This window comes from Asterias amurensis, chromosome 18 (assembly GCF_032118995.1).
Source record: "Asterias amurensis chromosome 18, ASM3211899v1".
Lineage (NCBI taxonomy): Eukaryota > Metazoa > Echinodermata > Asteroidea > Forcipulatida > Asteriidae > Asterias > Asterias amurensis.
Window position 1 is genome coordinate 13,479,906 of NC_092665.1, and position 23,463 is coordinate 13,503,368.

General features: G+C 40.5%; 1 protein-coding gene across 1 annotated transcript; it reads right to left on the bottom strand.

Annotated features, from left to right (window-relative positions):
• Positions 1-12,530: 12,530 nt before the first annotated feature.
• Positions 12,531-21,821, bottom strand: LOC139950817 (uncharacterized). Its single transcript, XM_071949640.1, has 5 exons — positions 21,730-21,821; positions 19,582-19,832; positions 17,894-18,726; positions 17,148-17,396; positions 12,531-16,724 (listed from the first exon to the last, which is right to left on the bottom strand). The coding sequence occupies exons 2-5, from the start codon at positions 19,805-19,807 to the stop codon at positions 16,374-16,376; spliced, it is 1,659 nt and encodes a 552-aa protein (XP_071805741.1). The 5' UTR covers positions 19,808-19,832; positions 21,730-21,821; the 3' UTR covers positions 12,531-16,373.
• Between the last annotated feature and the right edge of the window lie 1,642 nt (positions 21,822-23,463).

Consider the following 23,463-nt stretch of genomic DNA (forward strand, 5'->3'; position numbering starts at 1 on the left):
GAGAGTGTCTTTGAAGATGTCCAAGGAGTGCTGGAAATCACACTACAGGGTACAAGGCATTCCAGTCCTTGATGGTGGCCAGAAAAAACTGCTGCCGTAGATTGTGGTTGTGTGACGAATTTGATGGAATTGAAGATTTTGTTTTCGGGGAGGGTCGAGTTGAATGTTGTGCAAAGTCGAAGGGGGATTTCAACTTAATTATTGACAAGTTAGTGTAGACCATGGCTAGCCTTCTAGCTTTCCTTCTAATTTGTAGTGGTTTCCAGCTAAGTTTCGTGACATCAAAACTTCATAATAAGCATTCCTAACTCACCAACCCCATGTATGCAGCAGTCATTCCCATCCAAATTAACAACACTCGGATCGGAGCCAACATTTTCTGCACGCACTTTTTGTCTAAACCTTAACAAAATATTTGTTTTACAATGAAATTTTTGCTCAATTACTGGGAGGCAATTTCCCCCTTGATAAAGGAAGTCATACCAAAAAATAAATAAAACCATCTTAAAAGCTAAAAAATTATATGCATAAACAATTTTGTATAAAAAAAGAATCACCATTGGTACTTTCTTATGTTGATATTAAGACTGATATTTGTTGCTGTCGGACAGGGCGTTATTAATATGGTTGCAACACTGATGTTTTAAAGCCGATTCTTTCTGACAGAGCAGACATTATTTTTTCCCATCTGATGAGATCACCCTGTCACTAAAAGCGACTGGTCAAAGAGCTCAACAAAGAGCTATTTTGAAGTCGAAACCTTTTGATACGAGTTCCATACAGCTTAATGAAGATGTTCCCAGTAGCTTTCGCGGTGGTTTCTCTTTTGTGTTACGGAGGCAGAGCGTGTGATCTCACGGGCCAGCCGATGAATATTGTGGTTGAGGTAGGAGATGACGCGGTTCTCACTTGTCCAACTAGCGTTGATGCTTGTAACGACCATTGTGTGGTTAGGTGGTACCGTCTGATTAATCACAAAATTTATGAACCGATTAGCTTATGTACCCTAGTGTATACAAATTTGGCAGACAAGTTTTCAATGACTGGTGGTCCCAACTGGCCTCTCACTATCAGAGAAGTTGATCCGAATGATGCTAGCAAATACAGATGCAGGATTAGTCGCCCCGGTGCGTCATCAGATTCTGGCAACGCAACTATCATTATACCATCGCTAATCAACTTGACGGTGAGTGCAGCACCTTCTCAATAACTGAAGGGGAAAATGTTGTCTTTAGATGCCATGCTCAAAACACAAAAGGAGCTGATTTGACTTACAAATGGCTCTTGGACGGAAGGGATGCAACTTTATTCGCAACGAATTATGTTTTTGAGCTGAGCAAAAACAACAAAGTGATAGAATTTCGGAATATAAAAAAGGAACTGAATGATAAGCCTATCACTTGTGCGGCATACAGTGGGAGCACACTCGTCAAAACAAGTGAACCCTTTATAATTCAAGTTCAAGATCGCCCAAAGACTGATGAGCCGATACCGATTCCATCTCAACCAACCGTACCCTCCAGACCCCCGACATCCACCACCGCTGTACCCGAAACACCTTCACCGACCATCCGAACCATACATGAACCGTATCCCGGGATCGACCATCCTGGAAGCGGAACTTACTCACTCCACTTCATAGGAGTGGTGGGTGTGGCCGCTGCCGTCTTGATCCTCTTTATTGTAATACTTGTCTGTATCGTCTTCCTATGCAATACACGGTCCGAATGTCTTGCGTCTCAAGGTGGAAACCGGAGAGATGCGGGTGCCGTTGAGTTAGCAGAAACTCAACCGACCGAGCAGGCTACTTCTGATGAGAGAGTGAGGGCATCGACGAGTTGTGCTGGAGGGATTGAGCCACACCGAATGCACCCACAGAAACAGGTGGATACTCATCAATGCGACCAAGAGGGTGATGACACGCACCACTATGTAGAGGTGTTGTAAACCAAGACTTAAAGGAACACGTTGCCTTGGATCGGTCGAGTTGGTCTTTGAAAAGCGTTTGAAACCGTTTGTTATAAAATACATATGGTTGGAAAGATGATGTAAAAGTAGAATACAATGATCCACACAGGTTTGCCTCGAAATTGCGTGGTTTTCCTTTTACTGTGCGAACTAACACGGTCGGCCATTTATGGGAGTCAAAAATTTGACTCCCATAAATGGCCGACCGTGTTTGTCAACGAGGTAAAAGGAAAACCACGCAATTTCGAGTGATACTTGTGTGGATCATTATATTCTACTTTTAAAATATCTTTCTAATCATATATGCATTTTATAACAAACGGTTACGGACGCTTTTCAAAGACTAACTCGACCGATCCAAGGCAACGTGTTCCTTTAAAGACATGGACACTATTGGTAATAAATATTGTCAGAGACCAGTCTTATCACTTGGTGTATCTCAACATTTGCATCAAATAACAAACCTGTGAAAATTTGAGCTCAATTGGTCGTCGAAGTTGCGAGATAATAATGAAAGGAAAAAACACCCTTTGTTGCACGAAGTTGTGTGCTTTCATGCTTGATTTCGAGACCTCAAATTCTAAATCTGAGGTCTCGAAATCAAATATGTGGAAAATTACTTCTTTCTCGAAAAGTACGTTACTTCAGAAGTAGCCGTTTCTCACAATGTTTTATACTATCAACCTCTCCCCATTACTCGTTGGCAAGTAAGGTTTTACGCTAATAATTATTTTGAGTAATTACCAATAGTGTCCACTGCCTTAAACACCACCACCTGTCAAATCCGTTCAGTGAGAAATATCTAAAGAAATTCTTTTGAAAACAACCAGAGAAATGTTCTTCCAAAAAATGTTCAAAATATGCCCTTGACTCGATTTTTTTTAATTGAAAGCTAGAGGATGGGAAATAATAGTTTCACTCTTTCCAAAAACAATGATTTGCTATAGCGCCCTTGTGCGACGACTGTGATACAAAACGCCAAGTAGATTGGATCCTTGCGGTTAAAGACAGGTTCCTGCCGCTAGATCCAGTGATTCCATTGGATACAATGATATGATAAACGTGCAGTGACATAGATGCCCAGATAGTGACTGCTGTCAAGTTCGCAATTTAATTTGACTGTGTATCTCTATGTGAAATGAATGAGGTCAAAGGTTAAGCCACACGCCAGTTTTTAATGCCGGTCTCTGGTGTTATTCACAAGCCTCGAAGAATGACGTCAGACTTAACGCCAAGTAGCCTGAACATCTGACGTCACAGTTAGAGGCTCGTGAATAACGCCAGAAAGTGACCTCTAGCCTATAGGTCAATCCCCGTTCATTTGCAACTTTCACCTACATTCGTCTGCAGCGGAAGTGGCGCCTCCAAACGCACCTCTGACCAATCAAAACACAATACAGAATGCTTACGTCACTGCGCGTTTATCCAATGAAAACGTTGTATCAAATGAAATCACTGGTTATAAAAAGCAAGTCAGGGGCCCGGTCTAGTAATAACAACAATAACCTTTACTTCTATAGCGCTTTTTACAAAAGCGATATACAAAGCGCTTACGAAATACAAAAGCAACCAAACAAAAGAGAAACTACATGTTTTACAGACAAAACAATGCAACTAATGAAACAAACTAGAGTACAGGATAGAGGTGGGTTTTTAATTTGGATTTGAAGGAACTCAGGGAATTGGTTAAACGCACAGATTAAGGAGGACGATTCCAGCATGTTGGCTGATAGATAAAGAAGAGATGTGTTGAATCCAAGAACTGTACAGGATTTCCCTTTAATAAAAGTACATTTTTTTCTACATATTTTGGCTCAATTTACTGAGAGAGGCGGGCCAATGAACCAACTACGCATTTCCCCCCTGAATGAGGAAGCCAAACAACACAAAATACAAAAGAAAATCTCAATTTATTGTATAAACAATTCACCACTTCCTAAACATTATGGACATGAGGGATGCTTCGTGCCACGGTCGAAGTTGCACATTTTTGTACCGTAACAACTATTGGTTACAGCGCTGTTGTTTTTGAAGTTTTCAGATTCAGATTCAGATTCAGATTTACATGTGTTTCCATACTTCTATGAAGAACTACGACAAGTACATCTTTGCTAAGTTCATTTAATCTGACTAATAACTAAAAACTTGTTGTCGTTCTATGACGTCACATCGTTGGAAGAAGCAAGTGGTCCACGAGTTCAACACTCTTTTGAAGTCAACAAAACTTCAACAAAGACTTTAAAACCCTTTTACGAGTTTAACACAGCATCAAGTGAAGATGTGCCTAATAACTTTTGCGGTGTTTTCTCTGTTGTGTTACGGAGGGAGAGCGTGTGATCTCACGGGCCAGCCAATGGATGTCGTGGCTGAGGTAGGAGCGGATGCAATACTTACCTGTCCAACTGACTTAGAGGAGTGCACTGACAAGTGTAGGGTTTCATGGCATCTTCTGGCGAATGAGACATATACCCCGATTAGTTCTTGTACGAAAGAGTATCCAGGTTTCAAAGACAGGTTTTCAATGTCTGGCGGTTCCAACTGGACTCTCACTATCAGAGAAGTTGAGCCGAATGATGCTAGCGAATACAGGTGCAAGATTCGGCGCTCGGAAAAAACGCCAACATCAATAACTTCAGAAAGCATGACACTCATTGTACCATCAACCATCAACATTACGTTGAGTGCAACACCTTCTCAAATAACTGAAGGGGAAAATGTTGTCTTTAGATGCCATGCTCAAAACACAAAAGGAGCTGATTTGACGTACAAATGGCTCTTGGATGGACTGGATGCACTTTATTTCGCAACGAATATAGATTTTGAGCTGAGCAAAAACAACAAGGTGATCGAATTTCGGCATATGGAAAAGAAACTGAATGATAGGCATATCACTTGTGCGACATACAGTGGAAGTACACGCGTCAAAACAAGTGAACCCTTTATAATTCAAGTTCACAATCGCACAAAGACAGAACCAATACCGATTCCATCTCAACCAACCGTACCCTCCAGACCCCCGACATCCACCACCGCTGTACCCGAAACACCTTCACCGACCATCCGAACCATACATGAACCGTATCCCGGGATCGAACATCCTGGAAGCGGAACTTACTCAGTCCACTTCATAGGAGTGGTGGGTGTGGCCGCTGTCGTCTTGATCCTCTTCATTGTAATACTTGTCTGTATCGTCTTCCTATGCAAGACACGGTCCGAATGTCTTGCGTCTCAAGGTGGAAACCGGAGAGATGCGGGTGCCGTTGAGTTAGCAGAAACTCAACCGACCGAGCAGGCTACTTCTGATGAGAGAGTGAGGGCATCGACGAGTCGTGCTGGCGGGATTGAGCCACACCGAATGCACCCACAGAAACAGGTGGATACTCATCAATGCGACCAAGAGGGTGATGACACGCACCACTACGTTGAGGTGTTGTAAACCAAGACTTAAAGGAACACGTTGCATTGGATCGGTCGAGTTGGTCCTAGAAAAGCATTTGTAACCGTTTGTTATAAAATGCATATGGTTAGAAAGGTGTTTTAAAAGTAGGATACAATGATCCACACACATTTGCCTCGAAAGTGCGTGGTTTTCCTTTTACTCTGCGAATTAACACGGTCGGCCATTTATGGGAGTCAAAAGTTTGACTCCCATAAATGGCCGACCGTGTTTGTCAACGAGGTAAAAGGAAAACCACGCAATTTCGAGCGATACTTGTGTGGATCATTATATTCTACTTTTAAAATATCTTTCTAATCATATGCATTTTATAACAAACGGTTACGGACGCTTTTCAAAGACTAACTTCGATCGATCCAAGGCAACGTGTTCCTTTAAAGACATGGACACTATTGGTAATAAATATTGTCAGAGACCAGTCTTATCACTTGGTGTATCTCAACATGCATCAAATAACAAACCTGTGAAAATTTGAGCTCAATTGGTCGTCGAAGTTGCGAGATAATAATGAAAGAAAAAAACACCCTTTGTTGCACGAAGTTGTGTGCTTTCATGCTTGATTTCGAGACCTCAAATTCTAAATCTGAGGTCTCGAAATCAAATTTGTGGAAAATTACTTCTTTCTCGAAAAGTACGTTACTTCAGAAGTAGCCGTTTCTCACAATGTTTTATACTATCAACCTCTCCCCATTACTCGTTGGCAAGTAAGGTTATATGCTAATAATTATTTTGAGTAATTACCAATAGTGTCCACTGCCTTTAAACACCACCACCTGTCAAATCCGTTCAGTGAGAAATATCTAAAGAAATTCTTTTGAAAACAACCAGAGAAATGTTCTTCAAAAAAATGTTCAAAATACGCCCTTGACTCGAAAAATTGCGATTGAAAGCTAGAGGATTGGAAATAATAGTTTCACTCTTCCCAAAAACAATGATTTGCTATAGCGCCCTTGTGCGACGACTGTGATACAAAACGCCAAGTAGATTGGTCTCCTGTCTTTAACCGCAAGGATAAAGACAGGTTCCTGCCGCTAGATCCAGTGATTCCATTGGATACAATGATATGATAAACGTGCAGTGACATAGGTGCCCAGATAGTCACTGATGTCAAGTCCGCAATTTAATTTGACTGTGTATCTCTATGTGAAATGAATGAGGTCAAAGGTTAAGCCACACGCCAGTTTTTAATGCCGGTCTCTGGTGTTATTCACAAGCCTCGAAGAATGACGTCAGACGTTCAGGCTTAACGCCAAGTAGCCTGAACATCTGACGACACAGTTAGAGGCTTGTGAATAACGCCAGAAAGTGACCTCTAGCCTATGGTCAATCCCCGTTCATTTGCAACTTTCACCTATATATATTCATCTGCACCGGAAGTGGCACCTCCAAACGCACCTACCTCTGACCAATCAAAACACAAATACAGAATGCTTACGTCACTGCACGTTTATCCAATGAAAACGTTGTATCAAATGAAATCGCTGGTTATAAAAAACAAGTCAGGGGCCCGGTATAATAATAGCAACAATAACCTTACTTATAGCGCTTTTTACAAAAGCGATATACAAAGCGCTTACGAAATACAAAAGCAACCAAACAAAAGAGAGACTACATGTTTACAGACAAAACAATACAATTAACAATGAAACAAACCAGAGTAACTTATATTAGGATAGAGGTGGGTTTTCAATTGGGATTTGAAGGAACTCAGGAAATTGGTTAAACGCACAGATTAAGGAGGACGATTCCAGCATGTTGGCTGATAGATAAAGAAGAGATGTGTTGAATCCAAGAACTGTACAGGATTTCCCTTTAATATAAGTACATTTTTTCTACATATTCCGGCTCGATTTACTGAGAGAGGCGGGCCAATGAACCAACTACGGATTTCCCCCCGAATGAGGAAGCCAGACAACAAAAAATACCAAACAAAATCTAAATTTATTGTATAAAACAACTCACCACTGGTACTTCCTAAACATTGGACATGAGGGATGCTTCGTGCCACGGTCGAAGTTGCACATTTTTTTGTACCGTACCAACTGTTGGTTACAGCACTGTTGTTTTTGATGTTTCCAGATTTAGATTCAGATTCACATGTATTTCCATACTTCTATGAAGAACTACGACAAGTACATCTTTGCTCAGTTCATTTAGTCTGACTATTAACTTAAAACTTGTTGTCGTTCGATGACGTCACATCGTTGGTAGAAGCAAGTGGTTCACGAATTCAACAAAGAGGACGTCCTACTTTTGAGGTCAACCAAACTTCAAAAAACCTTCTTACGAGCTGAATGAACACATCATCAAGTGAAGATGTTCCTAGTAGCTTTCGCGGTGTTTTCTCTGTTGTCTTGCGGAGGCAGAGCGTGTGAATTCACGGGCCAGCCAATGGATGTCGTGGCTGAGATACGAGCTAACGCGGTTCTTACTTGTCCAACAAACTTTGACAGTCTGGACACTGATGGGGCTATTAATTGTAATGCTGATTGTAAGGTTGTTTGGCATCGCCTGATGAATGGCACATCTACACCAATAAGTTCATGTACAACAGTGTATGAAGATTTCAAGATTAGGTTTTCAATATCTGGCGGTTCCAACTGGACTCTCACTATCAGAGAAGTTGAGCCGAATGATGCTAGCAAATACAGGTGCAAGATTCGGCGCTCGAAACCAAAGCCAACATCAATAACTTCAGAAAGCATGACACTCATTATACCATCAACCATCAACATTACGGTGAGTGCAGCACCTTCTCAAATAACTGAAGGAGAAAATGTTGTCTTTAGATGCCATGCTCAAAACACAAAAGGAGCTGATTTGACGTACAAATGGCTCTTGGATGGACTGGATGCACTTTATTTCGCAACGAATATAGATTTTGAGCTGAGCGAAAACAACAAAGTGATAGAATTTCGGAATATATCAAGGAAACTGAATGATAGGCATATCACTTGTGCGACATACAGTGGAAATACACTCGTCCAAACAAGTGACAATTATACATTCAAAGTTCACAATCGCCCAAGGACAGAACCAACACCGATCCCATCTCAACCAATCGTACCTGAAGTACCTTCCCCATCCATCGCCGTATCCGAAATACCTCGCCCATCCATCCAAATCATACAGGAACGAAATCCCGAGATCGACCACCCAGAGAGCGGAAACACAGCCTTGTTTGCTGGAGGGGGCATTGGTGCAGTCTTCTTGATACTCCTCATCGTATGTCTTATCTACTTTCTCGTCTTCAAAGGACGAAACAAGACACGATCCCAAAGTCCCAATCCCCGAAACGGTGGCAGAAAAGATGCAGGTGCCGTTGAGTTAGCAGAAACTCAACCGACCACGCCTGCTGCTGCTGTAAGTGCCAAGGCGTCGATGAGTTCTACACGAGAGGGCGTGGCAATTGAGCCACACCCAGTGGACTCGCAAACCCAAGTAACAGTTCAGGACACTGTACCCCTGTCTGTGGTTGTTTCTACACCATTTGACTGTGGGTATAAACCACGCCATCTTGATCCAGTGTATGCTCTTGTGGATAAAAGCCAACACCACACCGCAGCTGAACAATCGACAAAAGTCTCCGGGAACGACGAGCCGAAAAGTGGTGCCACCCCGGCTAAGGACGCGGGGAGGGATGAAGTTCAGTCCGTACAGCGGGATACCAACCCCGGTGTAAAGGTTGCCACTGGAAGCGAATCCAGCGGGAAGAAACCTCCCAGCGTCATCCCGTACCATCTCTCCAAGGCCCGGAAGTCAACCAAGAAGACCGAAGACAAGTCCGAACCACCAGAGCAGACTGCAGACCGTGGTGGGGACAGAGCCGCTCACGGTGACCCAAGACTAAAGAACGCCGAGGGTCTCATATACGCAGACTTGGATCTCTCCCGAGGATCGCCAAAAATCGTCAATTCTGAAGAGGAGGAGACACTTTATGCTGGTATCGTCAACAAGGAAGCTGTTGGCAACCTCAGAGAAGGGAGTATCCGCCACGCCCCATAAAGAATACGATACGGTATACAGAAGAGCCTTTGCTCACAATCAGACAAAACAAAGTATAGTTTTTCATTAGTTTTATGCATAAACTCCGGTTCATACACTGTAAAAACAGTGTTTAGAGTTTAAAGACACTGAACACTATTGGTAAATTGTAAAATCCCAGTCTTCTCACTTGGTGTATCTCAACATAAAATGGACAAATTAACAAACCTGTGAAAATTTGAAGTCTATTGGTCGTCGAGGTTGCGAGAGAATAATGAAAGAAGAAAAAAACACCCTTGCCGCACGAAATTGTTTGCTTTCAGATGTTGAATTCGAGACTCGACCTCAGCTGATGTCTCTAATTTCAATTCAAATAATTATTTTAGTGAAAAATCACTTCGTTCCTCACAATGTTTTATACTATCAACAGCTCTCCATTGCTCGTTACCAAGTAATTTGTTATGCTCACATTTTTGAACAATTACCAATAGTGTACAGTGCAAGTGTGCATCACAGGAACAGTGAACAAAATACATAGTTCTTAATTTTGGTAACAACCGAAACATTTCCAGGTAGAATATGAAATAATCTATCCATACATACTAATTGGGGACTGTTGCCGTTCATAACAGAAAAATTTTCCGTGTTTTTGTGACTTGTTTTCTCTGTTTTTGAAGCCATTTTTTACATACAAATTTCTCTTTTTAAAATTTGAGTTGCACCGATTGTTTTTATACATAACGACAGATATGCTCTTCAATTTAATTTTTGGTTGAGACTTCTCAGAAAAGGCCGCTGAAAATGACCGAATTCCAGAAGCCCTTTTGACTAATTAATATTCACATATAGAGGTCACGCATGAAAAAACGCTTCATATCCCTGCAGATAAATAACAAAGGAGATTAGTGTACTGTGGGTAGACTGAACAATGTCTTCCGGCGCAGATATTTACATTTTAAAGGTAAAGTTAGTTTTAGTTTTTGGAACCATTCGATTGTTAAATCCTATATAATAAAAGTAGATTCAACAATTAAATAAGCATGTGGATATTTAATTTAAAAAATGGTCGCGTTTTGTTTAGATATCCGGAGCCAGTAGTCAACACAAGATGAATAATCCCAAAGAATAACATGGAATAATGGTTAGGGGTTAGGGGTTAGGGGTTAGGGGTTAGGGGTTAGGGGTTAAGGGTAAGGGATTCGGGGTTAAGGGTTAGGGGTTAGGGGTTAGGGGTTAAAGGTTAGGGGTTAAGGGTAAGGGGTTAGGGGTAAGGGTAGGTATCATACTGCAGTAACACTTTTCAGATTTAAATTTTAGGGAATAACAACTTCTATCTTTTTTGCACAACTACATTACTTCGAAGTGAAATGTTTTATCAAAAAGCTTTATACTATCAAAAGTGGCTGTATAGGCTTCTAACCAAAATCTTGTAAAACCAAAAAGTTTACGAATGAGTTCTCGTCAGAACAATTATAAGTAAACTGATGCCCGAGAAAGGAAAACAATTACTAATGCTTAATATTATTTGGTTTGCGGTAACACCATGTATGGTATGTATCTATTTACTTACTAATGTGTTTCCATTTTCATGGAAATGTTGTTTTTAACAAGGAACTTGGTAACTTGGTGGGGCTATATCGGAAAAGTTTGAAGGAAGTCGCGGAGGAAATGTTGTTGGAAAGTTCTTGGCTAAGTGTGAGGGTTTTTTCCCCAAAGAATTCGTTTCCTTGTCAGTACAAACCCTAACATAATCAAACCAGACATTTATAAGAGAACTCTGCCAACAATAACATCATGTTTTACATGTAATTGTGCTTTTTGTGTACTAGAGATGGAAAACCTATGTTTTTCTATAGCCAATCTGTTTGGCTCTAAAACTGGCTGTTATGCTTCGTTCGTCATGATTGTGCAAGTAGGCCAACTTGTTTTGAAGCTGACCCGAAAAATTAATGCATTGTCTCAATTTTGTCCAAGAGTAATATAGTAACATAAATGTGTATGTAGTTAGGAATGAACAAAAAACAAAATTACGAGAGCGGGGACTTGAAACAGCGACATCCTCCAGACTAATGATAACAATCATTACAACAGTCCAGAGCGCTAAAAAATATACGGAAGTTTCTAAGCGCTATAACCAGATTGCAAAAACAGATGGGATAGAGATTTAAAGGCAGTGGACACTATTGGTAATTACTCAAAATAATTATTAGCATAAAACCTCACTTGGTAACGAGTAATGGGGAGAGGTTGATGGTATTAAACATTGTGAGAAACGGCTCCCTCTGAAGTAACATAGTTTTCGAGAAAGAAGTAATTTTCCACGAATTTGATTTCGAGACCTCAAGTTTAGAACTTGAGGTCTCGAAATCAAGCATCTGAAAGCACACAACTTCGTGTGACGAGGGTGTTTTTTTTCTTTCATAGTTATCTCGCAACTTTGACGACCAGTTGAGTTCAAATTTTCACAGGTTTTTTATTTTATGCATAATGTTGAGATGCACCAAGTGAGAAGACTGGTCTTTGACAATTACCAATAGTGTCCACTGTCTTTAAAAGTGTCCAATGAAGCTGCTTGAATGTGGCTGGGTAGCTTGTTCCAAAGTGTTGCATGTTGCAAGTTTTATATTCAAAGAAATGTACAAAATCCGCTTCTGTTGCATGACGCGAAGTTAAGCCCGGCACGGTTCATACTTCTTGCGAACGCAAATCGAATTTTGGTGACGCAACAATCGGTACGCGCTCCATTTCCCTTTGTGACGCAATGAAATTCGCATCGCACGAAGCATTCGCAGGAAGTATATGAACCGGGCTTTAGTAGTGGACCTTTTTGGTTCAAAGAAGTTAGCATTTTTAATTGTACTTTATATTCGTTTGCTTTTATCCTATACCAATGTCAGACACATACTTGAACAACAGGCATAATAATACTGCTTGAGTGGGATTCGAACCTAGGAACCCCGCAGTCCAAAACCATGTAGTGCAATACGTGGTAAGGATGGGGTCACGTTTAGACACCATCAGAGTCTTTCGGAAAAGGTCCTTCATTACATCACAAATTTGACAAGTTTTCTTTTTGTAGACGGATGCAATTAGATTTTTAAAACAGAAATTCACACACAAATTATGACATTCTCACCACCACCCTGGTTTGTTTATTTTTGTTTTTCTTGACATAAACTGTATATGAATAAAATAAAGGATGGAGTATACATGCAATGTAATACTGGAAAAAAAAAAACGGTTTCTGATTATATTTCCCAAAATGCAAAATAGATTTACAATGCAAGGTCGCATTAAAGGGCACTGGGCCCAATTTCATAGAGCTGCTAAGCACAAAAATTTGCTAAGCATGGAATTTCTTCCTTGATAAAATAATTTATGGTTTATTTATGAAACAGGGCTACCACCAATTTCCTTTTGTTGCATGTTGTTTTCTGACTGGTATTCAGCTGTTGTTTGCTTGTCCTGAAAAGTGTGGAAGTTTGGTTGGCATTCCTGTTTTTATCCAGGGAGGAATTTCATGCTAAGAAAATGTGTGCGCTTAGCAGCTCTATGAAATTGGGCCCTGGACACTATTAGCAATAACTCAAACGAGTTGTCAGCATAAAAACATACTTGATATTACTTGATAAACGAGCGATGGAGAGCTGTTGATAGAGATTGTGAGAATCTCGCTCAGAAGTAACGTAGTTTTAGAGACAGAAGTAATTTCTCACTAAAAGAAAGAGTTGAGATATGGAATTTAAGGCATCTGAAAGCCCGAACTTGTGCGACAAGGATGTTTTTTTCTTCAATTATTCTCTTGCAATTTTGACGACCAATTGAGTTAAAATGTTCACAGGTTTGTTAATTTATACATATGCTGAGAATACTGGTCTTTGACAATTACCAAAGGTGTCCAGTGCGTTTTGTCAAACAGTCCCTTTTTATCCTCTGGATTCCTGCTATGAACAAAGAGTTTATAGGCAGTGGAGACTACTGGTAATTACTCAAAATAATTATTAGCATAAAACCTTACGCGTAATGGGGAGAGGTTGATATTATAAAACATTGTAAGAAACGGCTCCCTCTAAAATAACGCTGTTTTCGAGAAAGAAGTAATTTTCAACGAATTTGATTTCAAGACCTCATTTGGAATTTGAGGTCTCAAAATCATGCATCTGAAAGCACACAACTTCGCGTGACAAGGGTGTGTTTTTTTAATTTCATCTCGCAACTTCGATGACGGAATGAGCTCAAATTTTCACAAGATTGTTATTTCATGCATATTTTGAGATCCACCAAGCGGGAAGACTGGTCTTTGACAATTAACAATAGTGTCCACTGTCTTTAAAAACTACTGATGGTACTGATGAATGACATCTCGACACTAACTAGAAATCAATTATCCACCACTGTGACGATAAGGATTGACAAGTACCTGAGTTTCTTGAAACATAAAGAAAGGTTGAACACATTATCTGTATATAGAGTAAAGCCCAGTTCGTACTCCCTGTGAATTGTGGCGTCAAAAATTCAGTGCAAACCAGAGCTGTTTGGTCAAACCGCTTGGCACAAACCATTTCCCGATGAACCAGGCTTTCGTCAATATTTTATTGACGACCCCGTCCGAAATGACATTCTAAGGTTTGTGGCAAGAATGCGAAGTACCTCTAAAACTATTCAACGACAAATAAATAAAACAAACAAATAAATAAACACAAATGAAAACTACCAAAGATGATTCTTATTGAGTGGGCGGTAAAATTACTTATGATACCTTTTCCTACTGACAAGAAACACAATCAAGTGCACCTTTTCTCTACCGTCATATTGGCAGTTTTTCCAAAGGTTGAAACTTTTGAAAAGTTTTTGAAAACTGTTTAAATTGTGAATGGACCTGCAGGCTTATACTGATTTTGTTGTAATTGATTGGTACTATTATAAGTCTCAATTTTCAATAAGAAAGACAAAAATGATGGAAAAAGATGATATTTTTATGGCAATTAAAAAACAAAATAACATATGAAAAATTAATAAATAACAAACATAACTTCTTTTCAGTATAAGCGTGCATGTCTATTCACATGGTGAAACACTTTTTGAGTTTTTTCAGGAACTTGGCAAAATGACAATATATTTTTTTAAACAATTTCTTTCCCCAATCCCTGTAAACAAATTACAACCATTGGAAAAACTTCCACTATGACGAATGCAACGAGATACACTTTAATGGTCCCTGTCTACTACAATTTACCGCAAACAAAAGAAAGAACAGGAATATAGTTTTTTTTATAAACAAAGGAATACAAAAGTTGATATTCTGAAAACTGAAGCTCTTTTGCAACGCTAGGGTAGCACTAGGAGTGTCCAATATTGGCAGCTGCACCTACGGCTACCGCTAGAGCTCTGCGTCATAATGCATTGTGGTATAGTACTTCCTTGGCAACATCCCCATTAGCAACAGTCCGAGCTGTAGCTATAAACGTCAGTTTGGATTTGGCCTTACTGTACTAGGGCCAAACGTCTAGTGCTTTAAAGGGAAGGTACACGTTCGGTAATTACTCAAAACAAATATTAACTTAAAAAACTTGGTAACCAGCATTGGAGAGCTGTTGATAGTATAACACATTGTGAGAAACAGCTCCCTCTGAAGTAGCATAGATTTTTAGAAGAGGTAGTTTCTTACTAAAATAATAAAAGACTTCTAGCCAGAAGTCTTTTATTCCTATCTGAAAGCACACAAATTCGTCCAACAGGGGTGATTTTTTTTTTTTTACATTTTCTCGCAACTTCGATGACCAATTAAGCTCAAATTATCACAGGCTTGTTATTTTATGGTAAAATGTTGGGACACACCAAGTGAGAAAACTGGTCTTTGACAACTTAAACATGTACCTTCCCTTTAATACTGTGGAATTCCACGCTTACGCCCTGCCATGGCATCGACATATGGTCCTTATGGCTCCGAAAGTGCATAACAATCCAGTACGCAGGGCCATAACAATTGGGCGATGGGGCGAATTCCATAGAGCTGCCTAAGAAGGAATAGTAGCTAAGCACAACAAAAGTATGCTTACCTGATAAGGTTAGCATAAAAATACCATGTCACATGTAATATGTTTGACTGGTATCATGATCATTTCTGCTTAGCACAAAATAGTTTAGCAATGTTTGTTCTTAAAGGAACACGTTGCCTTGCATCTGACGAGTTGGCCTATAAAAAGCGTTAGTAACCGTTTTTTATAAATTGCATATGGTTGGAAAGATGTTTTAAAAGTAGAATACAATGATCTACACAAGTTTGCCTCAAAATTGCGTGGTTTTCCTTTTACTGTGCGAACTAACACGGTCAGCCGTTTATGGGAATCAAAATTTTGACTCCCATAAATGGCCGACCGTGTTAGTCGACGAGGTAAAAGGAAAACCGTGCAATTTCGAGGCATGTTTGTGTGGATCATTGTATTCTACTTTTACAACATCTTTCTACACATATGCATTTTATAAAAAACGGTTTCAAACGCATTTCAAAGACCAACTCGACCGATCCAAGGCAACGTGTTCCTTTAAGCAGCTCTATGAAATTGGCTCAGGTAAACTTCTGTTGTTGATGTAGCAAGTTCTGAGCATGCGCACATTTTCAAGAAGAATGGAATTACCAAGTTTGTCTTCTGCCACCTGGGGACCATTTCATGGCTCTGCTTACCATAGAATCCTGTTTTGTTGGCGCCCTATAAAACGGCCCCCTATGGACCATGGTAGGGTGTGAACGCAAAAATTTCCCCAGTAAGCGGGGTCATGAAATTGGCCCTGCCCTTGTATCCCCAAGAGTCTCCCATTTTTTCCAAAAACTGATTTAGCATAAAAACCACCGTCTCTTCTCAGAACCCGCTCAAAAGAGTGGTGCTACCGCAAACCTCACCTGATTAAAAATACTGCTTGGAAGTTCATAAAAAAGACTTTCTCAGCCAGTAGGAGAAACTTTCTAACACATCTTAAGATGCTCGTAGTACTTAGTGATCATCTTGGTGATCTCCTCGTGGAGTACCTTACGTTTGTCGCGGTCCTCCTGGGATTCATTCTCATCCACTGTCCCGGCGAATTTGTCTGGATGGAAGTCTTGACAAGCTTTGAGAAGAAGCTTCTTGCGTTGCTTCTGCGTGGTCATAGTGGAAGGCTCATCCACGTTCTTCTGAAGGTCTTCCAGGTGTTTACTGGTGAACTTCGGCGTCTTGGATGGCACGTGGTGTTTGTAGAGATGCTCCAGCAGGCTATAGACACCTTTCAGGTTAGCTTCCTTTAAGGCTGTAATCTCTTCTTTCAAACTTTCAAGAATCTGTAAAGTAAAGCAAGATTTTGTGTTTCACATGTGCAATGCTCACAAGTAAGTTTGGCTTTTGGGTCGGTTTAGTGACATCATGTCGTACCTTTCACATCTATGGACCCCGGTTTGAATCCCATCTTGGGTCTCAGAATTCATCACTGCACTAACCTATCTTTAAGAAAGTTTGTATATACTCAGTGCCTTGAGCACCTTGTTTGGTATAAGTGCGCTATATAAGACTTCAATATTATTTTTTTATGAAATTGGGCCCTTAGCAATTGTCTGCTATAGCAGAGATGAGCAGGAGCTCCTCCACAATTTGTACAAAGACATGGTAGTTGGGCTTGTTCCGGTAAGCGTAATTCTGTTGTGCTTAGCTTCTTTTTGTGCTTTTAAAAGCAGCTCTATAAAAAAGGGCCCTTGTCACAACCTTACCTTATCTTTGATCTTCTGCTGTGCAGCCTCGTCCCTCATGCGCTCTTTCTCCTGGATCTTCCTAAACCCTTCCACACACTGCTTATACCACTCTTGGGTCAGGAATGTCTTTGGTCTAGCTGCATCCACAAGCTCCAAACACCTCTTGTAGTACTGCTTGCTCCGGGTGGTCGAGAAGAGAATCTTCTGATGAATGAGCCCAAGGAAGCTCAGGGCGGCTGCCTCCTGTTCAAGGTCAAGCTCGGCTGCCTGTCAACAAATAACATTCAAAGCAGGCCTTAAAGACAGTGGTAATTGTCAAAGACTAGCCTTCACAGTTGGTGTTTCTCAACATTTGCATAAATTGACAAACCTGTGAAGATTTTAGCTCAATCGGTCATCGAACTTCTGAGATGACAATGAAAGAAAAAACACCCTTGTCACATGAAGTTGTGTGTGTTTAGATGGTTGATTTCGAGACCTCAAGTTCTAAATCTGAGATCTTGAAATCAAATTCGTGGAGAATTACTTCTTTCTCGAAAACTATGGCACTTCGGAGGGAACCGTTTCTGACAATGTTTTATACCATCAAACTCTCTTCACCAAGAAAGGTCTTATGCTAATAATTATTTTGAGTAATTACTAATAGTGTCCACTGCCTTTAAGAAGCGTACTTTTTTACTGTCATGCTTCTCAGATTGTGAATTACCATTAGAGATTACATAGTGCTCATGCCAGAACATAAGCCCAACTAGTCTTCTATTTACCTTGAGACTAGCTTCCTTGAACCAGTCCAGCGTTATCAAGACTTCATCCATATTTAAGTATTCCTCACTTCCCAGAACTTGCTTCAGCATTTTTTCTCCGCACTTCCTGGCCTGGATTGATTCGGAGGTACAGATATGGTAAGCGGTGTCACGCTTCACCACTTCAAGATCAAAGGTAAGTTCCACGGCTTCCGGATCACGCGAGATGGATCTATTGCGCAGCATCTGAAGTGCCTCCTCGACTGGCTGACGAATGTCGTGGAGGCACCTCAGACTGTCCTTGAAGTTCTCAACTTCAAGGAACTTTACCGACTCCTTGAAGAGTGTGGTGCATATGTCGAGCTTGGCTTTGGCAAGATGCACTCCAGGCGACATCACGTTGGAAAGCTGGTAGAGCTCTTTGAGAAAGTCTTTCTTGTCGTCAAAATCGCTCAAGACCTCCATGACGTCCTGGTAGACGTCTTGAATCTCCTCTTTCAAATTCTCCTCCCATTGATGCTCCTGGCAACTGGAGCCTCTGGCAAGTGCTTGGGTCAAATACTTTAAAGACATCCTGTAGAAGGACAAGGGGCGCTCCTTATTGTCGGCAGGGCATTCCTGGGCCATGCGTTTAGTGGCCACGCCACAGTTTTTTGTTGCTGACGACCAGTCGCCATCCCGAGTAGGCCCATCAGCTTCATTTGCAGCTCGGATGTAAAAATGGAGGGACTTCTCTAACCTGGCCATCTTCACTACCGAAGGAATGCCTTCCTTGAAGGCCGACCCATAGGCAAGGTTGCCTTCTTTGCGTAACTTAGCGGAGACGCTGTCAGCTGTGTAGGGTTTGTATTTTCCTGTTCCGATAAAACAGACACACACACAAGTTGATGAAATGATATGGTCATGAAACACAAAAGTGATAAAGAAAATGGTGTTCACTGCCTTAATCACACATGGCAGCTAAAACCTCCTAAAGCCCTTTCGGGGGGCGACCACAGGGAACAACAGCCAACTTTTTTACCTCGACAAATGGGCATTAGCCATGAAACAGCCACCCCTGCTCTCGAAAAGGGGTAAGTGGTAAAACCCCTTGGGTATTCTTGAATGCCGAAACCCTATGCTTTTGTTTCTCCTAGACCATCTGGAAGTGTTTTTGTATTGTCATGTATTTCTAAAATGGCTGAATAAATTATAATAATAATAATAATAACAATAATAATAATAATACTAATGTAGGAACCTTGGCGGGGATAGTGTGAAAGTGCGCCGGGGTCAACAAAACTCCCTGGGCTCTATTCTGTAGAGTGTCATGGCCGAGTGGTTAAGAGCATCGAATTCAAGTTCTGGTGCTGATTCACCGGAGTGTGGGTTCGAATCCCGGTCGTGACACTTGTGTCCTTGAGCAAGATACTTTACTATAATTGCTTCTCTTCACCCAGGGGTATAAATGGGTACCTGCGAGGGTAGAGGTTGATATTGTGAATGAAAAAGCCTTTGGAGCGATATAAACTGTTGCCCAGGTTGTATACTCCCAAGGGAGCTGAGAAACATTAAAAGGGGATGTTATTGGCCCTATGACCAGGGCACCAATGTAAAGCGCTTAGAGAATTAAGTATTAGTTATTAGGCGCTATATAAATCATAAGTTATTATTATTATTATTACTGGGATAACAGGTAGGCCCTACAGTGTAAAAAGGGCTTTGGTTACCTGTTCGTGGGGTCTTAGCACCAGAACGATGATGATTCGACTTCTTTTTCGGCACTCTCTTGGATTTTTTCGCGCTAGTTTCTGCAGCAACCTTCTCTTCTTCCACAGCTTTCTCGAGTTTCCGTTTGCGACGTTCCACTTGCCTGGCTGACCGTCTTGGGGATTCCATACTGTACGTCGGTGTTTGGCCCTGCTGTGGCGACTTGCCGCCCTCTTGCTTTGGCATTTTGAATGCAGAAGCTTCTTAAATGCTAAAGAAAAATAATAAAAGAAAAAAAAAACACATAAAATATGACTACTTGTCTATTTTGGGCTTGAGTCAAGGCACAAATTCATTGTAGGTCACAGAAAGTATTTCAGAAAGTATTTCATTGGCACAGTTCATAATCATTTGTGATGTTGATTTTTGCACTATTTTCGGCTAGCCTGTCGGGCTAGCAAAATGGAAAAGTGAGTAGCCTAGGACGGCTAGACTTCTAGAAACTATAAGGCTACCCCATGAGCAGGGCCTTATAGTTTCTAGAGGTAGGGCGGCTGTACATCTGGCAGTCCTGTGCTAGAAGGCTAGTGGCAATTTCGACCCCTGTGTCTGCTCCACCTTTTCTCCATGAACTCACAAAGCACTTAAGATTCATCTTCAAATGAGCTGAGCTGTTATATGACTATGTTAGTGTTGTGATATCACACTTTCCTTAGCAATTAAGATTGATTCACAGTTAAGATCAATCTCAGATTTTTATGACTTTGGGCTCCATGTGGCTGCTCAGCTATAGTAAATGAGTGAGGTCCACAGGCTGTGGTCTAAAGTGCAGCCATATAGCAAGGACCTTTCTCTTTTGTGTTGCAAGCATGTGTTAGAATTAGAAACATTTCAAGTTTAAGGAAACAAAATCATCAAATAAGCTCTCCTTTAAAAGGGCAAATTGCCTTCTAACCTCTGATATTAAGTTTGCTATTTAAGATTTGTTCATGCACATAACACATGCACGTTCAATACATGTATAAAATACTATGTGTAGAGCATGCGGTAATTGTATTTATAGTGAAAATAATGATTAAAAGAACTTGACATTTTCCTCTTGAAGTACACCGAAAACCGGCGAAACACTCTGCCTTTTTGAGTAGTCAAAAGTTATGTCCTACAAAATAACAGGCATTGTTCTGTCATAAAATTACACAAAAAACACACAATTACAAGGGATCTAAAATATGAGCCATTATTCTAAGTTATTTGAAATCATTTCAACAAACAAACCACATTAATATTTCTAAACAACTATTTTATAACCCATAGCAACCGATATGAAGCCAACATACAAGATGCAGAAAGTTTTGTCTTTTTGAGGTCACCCTTGGACTAAAATGCCATAAACGACTATTTTTTTTGCTCTTCTTTTCACATGTGTAAAATAATATCCGAAGAATGACAAAAAAAAAAAAAAGTCACACCACCAGCTGGGTGATCATGGCATGCAAGGTCATGAACAATAATGGGGCTTCCTCATTATCAGTATAGACATGTAGAACTAGAAATGATGTGACATGGTCACACGTTTACAAAAGAGCCACAAAGCCGGACTTCCTGCAGGCACGATTTGTACACAGCCTAACGGAAGAAAACATAAAATCTTATATTTTATGGAGATTGCAATGTATAATTCTTATCAATTTTTGATATGATGAAAGGGGGGGGGGGGCATATCTCAAAAAAAGCCAGCTTTATTATACTTTCATAACTCTTGGATTTATTGGAAATTATGACACAATGTCAACTTTCCCAGGACCTGTGTAGTATAGTATGGAGGTAGTATCTTGCCTGCCAGAATACTCAAAGAATGTACAAGGTCACACTTTTTGTGAACACAGTCCAGTAGACCCCCACGAAACACGATTAGATCACTCATGGAGGTAGAATTCCATGGATCACTTCACACTCACGGTCACAACATTCCACGTGCAGCAGCGGTGCGGTCGCCCCCAGACCTAGGGGCTTTGCATACTGTGAGTGTGTGTGAGCATGGAGGAATAAGAGGAAGAACAGAATTCGAAGACAACAAACTTTCTTTTTTAGAAACCCCCAAATAAATCTCATTTCTACGTGAATCGTCTACCTTACTGATGATCTGATCTATAAGTTGACTTTCTTACCAGCAGGGACGATTGCCAGACGCCGAAATATGCTGTGTAGATCGTGAAATTCTCACACCTGGAAAAATCTGACACTTGCAACTTTGGAGACTGGAACACGTGAGACGACTGCCGGCTGCATGCTGCGCTTGCGCGCGGGGGACGTGAATCAAGTCCTATCCTATAGATTTGTTATTATACACAATCTGTTAAAGGGAAGGTACGGTTGGTAATTATTCAGTCACCTGGAAGTGGTATTTTGTCAAAATAAAGCTTTTGTCACTCAAATATGTGTTTTGATGAGGGAATATGAAAAATTAGTTTCCATGTTATTTACAAAATTGAAAATAAGCCCGTGACGTCAATCGTGACGTCAATCGAGGCGCGATGAATCGCATGCAGTGCCAACACAATAATAGTGACGCTTGCGGCAAGCTAAAAACGTGCCCTCAAAGTTGAAACAATACTGATTTTGTTTCACGTTAGGCAAATGCTCCTTTAGGTTCTTTATGTATTTCATGTACCTTCTTCGACTTCCCACTAGCTGGAAAAATTGGTGGGATGGCGTCCTGGTCGACATTGCCGGAAAAATGCAAGGAAAAAACTTTTTTGAAACGTACAAACTCGCGACTAGGACTTTGAATGTAGCAAGTACGTGTGTTCGATGTTCAATCGAGGCAAAGTCTGCCTCGATTGACGTCACAAAAGGGGTAGGCAGAGTCACCCCAACACAACTTTATTTATTTGTTTAAACATAAAAATAGTTAAAAACAATTACTCAAAATATTATTTTATTGTTCAAAAACATATACTCTAATATTTGAAGAAAAACAAATTCTATTTCCAGGTAACTTTAAAAACTGACTTGGTAACGAGCATTGGAGAGCTGTTGATAGTATAAAACATTGTTGGAAACGACTCTCACTGAAGTAACGTAACGATTAGATTAAGTGCTTACACTGACAGCAACTTTTTTGCTAGCAAAACAAATTCTGTAATGTTCCTTCACATTAAAAGTAACTGTGCCTCAATTCGGGAACGTGCCGAAGAAGATTGCAACACAAAAGAAATTTGTAATGCGATGTAACTATAAATCTACATCCCTTGGTGAGTTTAAACAACGTAAGCAAACATGTCCTCCGACACTGATTCTGTTGAATAAATGAAGCAAAATAATGTAGCCATTATACACTTTCGGTAAACAGTATTTTCCAAGTCCCACACTTCGTGTATCACAACTTATATATAAAACTAACAAACCTGTGAAAATTTAGGCTCAATCGGTCATCAGAGTCGGGAGAAAATAACGGGAGAACCCACTCTTGTTTCCGCGCGTTTCGCCGTGTCATGACCATGTGTTTAAAATAAATCCATAATTCTCGCTAACGAGAATTTATATTGTTTTACCGTTTTCTCAAAAAGTAAAGCATTTCATGGACTAATATTTCAAGAGAAGTCTTTCACCATTACCTTCTGTAAACCCTGTAAATTATTTGTAAATCTGTGAACTTTTTTTTTCTTCTTCTGTACCGAAAGGGTCCAATGCCGAACGTCAACGATATCCTTGGAAGATAATTGGCAATCTCCCCAGACATTCTTCATCTTGCCCTCCCATGTGAAGTCAAATTTCCCCCAAGGAGCCTACCCCCACCTTCAAGAAATCTTTCTATTTATTCTATATCAATCAATCTATTATTCTTTAATCCTTTTCGAGGATGTAAGTTCCAGCCTTCAACTCGTCAACATGGGTTTATA